The 5,750-nt window shown below is 33.8% G+C and overlaps 1 protein-coding gene across 4 annotated transcripts; it reads right to left on the reverse strand.

Annotated features, from left to right (window-relative positions):
* Nucleotides 1–431: 431 nt before the first annotated feature.
* On the reverse strand, nt 432–5,342 carry LOC105164459 (uncharacterized). 4 transcript variants are annotated; one of them, XM_088881137.1, is made up of 7 exons: nt 5,140–5,342; nt 5,011–5,050; nt 4,588–4,826; nt 3,212–3,248; nt 2,767–3,035; nt 1,190–1,310; nt 432–1,108 (listed from the first exon to the last, which is right to left on the reverse strand). In XM_088881137.1, exons 1-7 carry the CDS (start codon nt 5,182–5,184, stop codon nt 627–629), a joined length of 1,233 nt encoding a protein of 410 aa, XP_088737263.1. In that variant the 5' UTR covers nt 5,185–5,342; the 3' UTR covers nt 432–626. The 4 variants fall into 4 exon arrangements, with proteins under 4 accessions (XP_088737263.1, XP_088737262.1, XP_088737261.1 ...); XM_088881136.1 differs by having other exon boundaries at nt 432–1,310; nt 5,011–5,047; XM_088881135.1 differs by having other exon boundaries at nt 432–1,310.
* Between the last annotated feature and the right edge of the window lie 408 nt (nt 5,343–5,750).

Consider the following 5,750-nt stretch of genomic DNA (forward strand, 5'->3'; position numbering starts at 1 on the left):
TCTCATATTGTTTGCAATATTATACAAGTTTTATAATATTAAAAACATTCATACTTTAATTTAGAGAAAACTGCAAGCAAATTCCATTGTGATACTACAAATAAGCAAATTACTTTCTTATGAAAAAAATAACAATTTTTACCTCCTTATATTTTTAAAAATACAACAATTTACCCGCTATATTTTTTCAAATTGAAACAATTTACCTCCTTAAATAAAGAGGTAATTTACTTAATTTTAAAAAATATAAGGGAGTAAATTTCTATTTATTTTTCATAGGAGTAGAAATTGCTTTTGTAATATTACAGAAAGATAAATTACATTAAATCTCTTTAATTTAGTAGATAGTTAGAAAACCATAAAACTGCATCAAACCCACTGGTTATCTCACTCAAACCTGCCTCTATTCATATTTCCCACAATTCTACCGATTCTGTAAACACTTGGACAAGATTCATGCATTCATAGAAATCAACTGTAGGATCTTTTTGGTGCAGTTGACAATGTCATCACCTTCTCAAATACAAGGCCCGTTGGCCTAATTTAAGAAAGCCTCTTGCATGTATTCAGAAATATCAAACAGAAAAACACTTCTACACACAGATATCTGTTTCATAAATAAGAGTTTACACTCGACGCACCCACTGCTCTAACCGAAGCTGCTTTAGAGGAGGACCAAGACTCGGTTTATTCTTCTGAGGACAACACCACTTTCCAGTACTTTCAAGAACAATTGGGGAATGAAGGTTAGATGTGTCAGATAAAACCTTCCTGCTCGTCTTAGCATCCTTCTCAAGGATCACTGCAGGTTTTACTTCATTTCTAAGGGATCCAGTTTGAACTAGGACATGCCTCGTTACATTCCCAGTATTCGTTTGACTACTGTTCTTCCTTGTAGAAATGAAATCATTCCCTAGTAAGTTAGTCTCCTTATTTTCTTTCCCTATGCTTCTTTTGTCGGTAGGCCTTCTCCAGGAATCGCGTTTAGGTTCACTCGAATCTAAGGCCCCAGCCGATACAATTTCATGGAGTTCTTTCTTTACTAGGCTATCTTTAACACAACTCTTGGTTCCAACCGACTTATGAAGAGATTTTCCAACCTGACTTCCTGTATTATTCTCCATATTCAATAATTTGGGACTTGTGTTGTCAATCAAACTGCAATCCAACTTCAAGTGATAAGTTTTACCATATGTATCTTCATTTCCAAATTTTCCACCAAAATCATGATCATGATTCCCTGTTTCCATTTTAGATGTCAACAGACTCGGTGTACATGATAATCGCTTCAGATGAACATCATGGCTATCCTGCAAGTTACATAAAACAAAAATCAATCTCAGTTGCAGTATCAAAAATCAAGAATGGGTAACAATCAGATAAACACCACCAGACAAATCATGCCATGATCTTGATGTTTAACCACAGATTAATCATAGGTATGAAGGCTCCGATAGCAGAACTCTAGTTGCATTTAAGATTAATTCCAATGAATCTGTACTTCTATTCATATAAACAAGGGAAATGAAGATTCCTTGTTTGGTCACAAGATTGCCGATTAAAATTTATGTTAAGTAAACATATAATGACATGCATGTCAGAGGTAAATTGTTCAGTTGTATTGCCATTGTGAGGTAAAAGTTTAGCTTCACAATCATCAACACCTTACAAAACTAGCATATGGTTGCAAATACACAACCATTCCAATCAAGAGTACTAAAGGAACAAGAAAGGGTAAAAGTTTATTTTCTTAATTATCGATACCAAATGAGAAAATTACAGTTTTGGTCCCAAACTATAGGATGGTTTGAAATATTAGTCCCATGCTTCTTGAAATAGCTAATATTAGTCCCACACTTTATGAAACTGTTGCAAAGTTAGTCCCACAGTAAAAAATTTGCAACGCTTAGTACTAACTTTGCAATGTTCTTCTAAATTGTGGGACTAACTTTCTACGTTTTCCTTGCAAAGTTTTACGAAAGTGTGAGACTAATATTTCAACAATACCGCTAACTTTGCAACATTTTCCTAAAGTGTGGGACTCCTATTGGCTATTTCAAAAAGTATGGGGTTAATATTGCAAAGCACCCTACATTTTGGGATCAAACTTGAAATTTCTAGACACATGATAAAACTAAGAACATGGCTGCTAATACACGATAACTCCTATTAAGAGTAATAAATGAAAAGGAAGCAAATTCAAAAGGTAATGGAAATAAATCACTTCAGTCCTTGTCACTATACTCGTCCCCAAAATAAAAACAAGACGAATGGCCACATTCAATTGGAATATACTGGTTACCAAAGTATTTAAGTCAGTGTACCAACAGAACAAATTGAAAGCATTGTGTTGTTATCCTAAAATAACTCAATGTTATACTAAAAGTGCACCTGTAGTAAGCCTTAATCACATATTGATTGAACTCTTACAATACAGTATCATCTGCAACCAACCTATACAATATTCTCTTTCCTACCACGTGCCAATTGCAATGAGAAGTCTTATTTATTTATCCAACTCCCAGTTTTGGCACCACTGCACAATTTTGAGGGACCAAACAAATAAGTCAAAATATGCAAGACCGGTGCCCAAACTTGACTAAGAACGAAGACCTGGATTTCATCATCTTAGAAGTTTGAATTTGTGAGAACCTCAGTCTCATGTATTCTTAACTAGGCATGACCAGAAGAAAATAAAACTTGATATTGCTTGCAGCATCAGCATAAACTGTCAGCACAAATATAGAAACAGGGAGGGTATGTCACCTTGCAGACTGATTGATCGTTCAAGTTTGTACATTTTACCAAGTTCGTGCATTCAATAACCACATCTGATTTTCTGTTATGACTGAGCAATTCTCTACTTTCTTCAACATGAATGAAGTTCATCACATCCTTTGTATCTTTTTTACAGCTCTTTTGAGTAGTAGATAACTTTCCATCTTCACAATCAGAAATTGTAAAATCATCTATAGTATCTAAGGGTGGTGACTCATGTAAATAGCTCGAGAACCAGTTCTTAATGTCAGGAGGCTCTGCAATTGCAATAAAAAGGGAAGTTTAGTTGGACAAAAATGGCAAATATAAAAACCTTGGAACTTTAGAATAGACATTCAAACCAATCATCGTTTAAGAGGACTCAAATTATGGAGTATTATTTCGCCATTTAACAATTTGATGGACCATAAATGTTTAGAAGAGTCCTGCATACCTGAACAAAACGAAAGGGACCCTGATGATCCAGTAACCTACAAAAAGAGTTCATTACAATTTGTGAGATGCAAGAAAACTAGCATTGTATCTCAAATTCTTAGTATGGATGATGAAGTGTCTGATGCAAAAATTCTGGTTGCACAAAATTTTGAAGTTTGGAAGACATGTGTAATGCAATAACTATGAAGAGTATTTGTTGAAGAGGATTGCATAATTAATAACATATCATTTAGAAAAACTGATCTGTGGTTGTCCTAGTCTATTTTAGGGAAAACAATAGGTCAATTATACTTTGATGTTCCTATTTATATTACTTCAGAACATATCTCATACTTGCAAGTAAACATCAAATGGGAAGTTTCCTAAAGGTCTGTAATAGATTTTATTTATAGTTTAAAAGTTTAGTCAGAAACAGCATATTCTGTAACAGGTTCACAATGAATATAACAGTGTGCATCTACAAAGCTATAGCCCCACATTAGATTTTCAATCTCCAGCTTTCTATCATGCTATTGCAGACAAATTCATCAGTTTCCCCTAGCTGTGAGGTTCCAGTAAGTGTAATGGTGGATTTCATCCCATGCAAAGGTCATGACAGTGGAGAAACATAATAGCAAGTTAGCAAGGAACACAACAGAAAAGTTAGTCTTCAGGGTCTCCATTCTTTTAGTTCTTATTCTAGCATTTCCACATCATTTATATCGAGTATCTAAATTAGTATGTTAGCCAAGCAGTTCTTTGGTTACTGGTTCTTTTTTTTTTTTACATGTTTTAGAGTACTATTTCTTTCACAGGCTACCTTCTAGGCATAAGTAATAACCCAACATTTCTAAATATGGCGAAAACATTAAACTAGCAATATACATATATAAGCTTTTTATGATTACTTCATTTTAATGAATGAGGTCTCTCACTTCAATAGCTGAAGTTTCGAACCAAGTATTCTAGGAATGTCAAAACCTGAACCAGAAATTTGGTAGGTGCATTTTCAGCTCTTATCTAAAAATTACTTTACTGGTCGGAAACTTGTGTTCAGATATCAATTGTGAAATCAAACTCAAAGATAAGAATATATGGGAGTAACTTTCTATAGCAGATAATCTTGTTTATAGTTTCTTCATGTCTGATGGATGGAGTTTGTAACTTTTTAACCCAACTGTCGCTTCTAACAAACTCCATACTTGATGCCTTAAGGATCAAAATAGACAGAATCAACTGTACGTCAACTGTATGATTTCAATTTGAGGTCAGATTCAATAATGTATTGATTGTTGACTACATTCACCTAATCCAGTGGAGACAAAATAAAACTACCATAGCTATCCCACCAACAGCCGTCCTTAAACCTATATGATAAGGTAGAAATTCAATTACCATGGCAGCAGACCTGACAGATTCATCATACTTGGCAATCCCATCTGATGATTCCTTCCCTGGAGAAAGCCAACCATCATCAGATATGTCCACATGTAAGTTTTCTCCAAATTTCCCTTCCTTTTCCTCGTCAAGACAAATTTCTCCAGACCCATTACAATCTCCAAAACCATCCAAAGTATTCAACTCTGGCGACTCGTATATGTAGCTCGAAAACCACTTTCCGATATCAGGAGGTTCTGTCACAAGGAAACAAAAGAAAAATTTGTCAAACACAACGATGAGATACTGTAAACAAACAGAGGAAAACACATATATGGAAAAGTGGAAGAACGTTCTTTGTAACATTTCATCAATCACATACGTAGCACCCGAAGACCGGCTCGGAGTCTACGAATATCAAGAGATTATACTTATACGGACCTGAAGGAAGCGAAAGCGAGTCCGGAGGATCTAACGCCTGCTGCGGAAAAAAAGAAGAGAAAATAAATGCAATCCCTGAGAACATCTAGCTTCAAATAATACAAAGAATTTGGTTTTTGTTTCTTTTACCTGAGAATCGGTGGCAAGAAGCTGTAGTCGTGAAGATCTCGACATCTCTTTCTCTTTGTCAGACTCCTTTTCAGACGCCAGTATTGTTTATAGCTTATCCTGAGGTAATTAAATGGCGCCATTCAGTCTTTCTCAAATTTTCCCGGGCTCCAAATTGAATTGAAGGATTGTCTTAACAAAAATTTTAAATCAACTCCACTTACTTTTGGAGACGGCCAGCCGTTGGTACGGACGTGTATATAATAAATAATATTTTAATTTAAATAAATATATTATATATTAATAAAAAGAAAAAAATAATAATTTACTAATTGATATAAATTTAAAAAGTTGAATAAATTAGTTATTTTATTAGAAAGGGTATTTTTTACTTCATAAAAAATTAATACAACGGTGTGACTAACCGTCGTTTGTAAGTATAGAAGAACTTTTATTTTTATATTAGTATAAATAAACGAAATTTTAAATCTATGCCGGCACCCATTAAAGAAAAATATAAAATTAATGGCATGATATTAAGTAATAATCTAGTATTATGATGAAAGATATATATTAAATGATTTTTATTTTAATATTGTCATTATATATAATTTTAAGTTTCAAGAACTTTA

Source organism: Sesamum indicum, linkage group LG6, assembly GCF_026168435.1.
Source record: "Sesamum indicum cultivar Baizhima isolate 11 linkage group LG6, ASM2616843v1, whole genome shotgun sequence".
NCBI lineage: Eukaryota > Viridiplantae > Streptophyta > Magnoliopsida > Lamiales > Pedaliaceae > Sesamum > Sesamum indicum.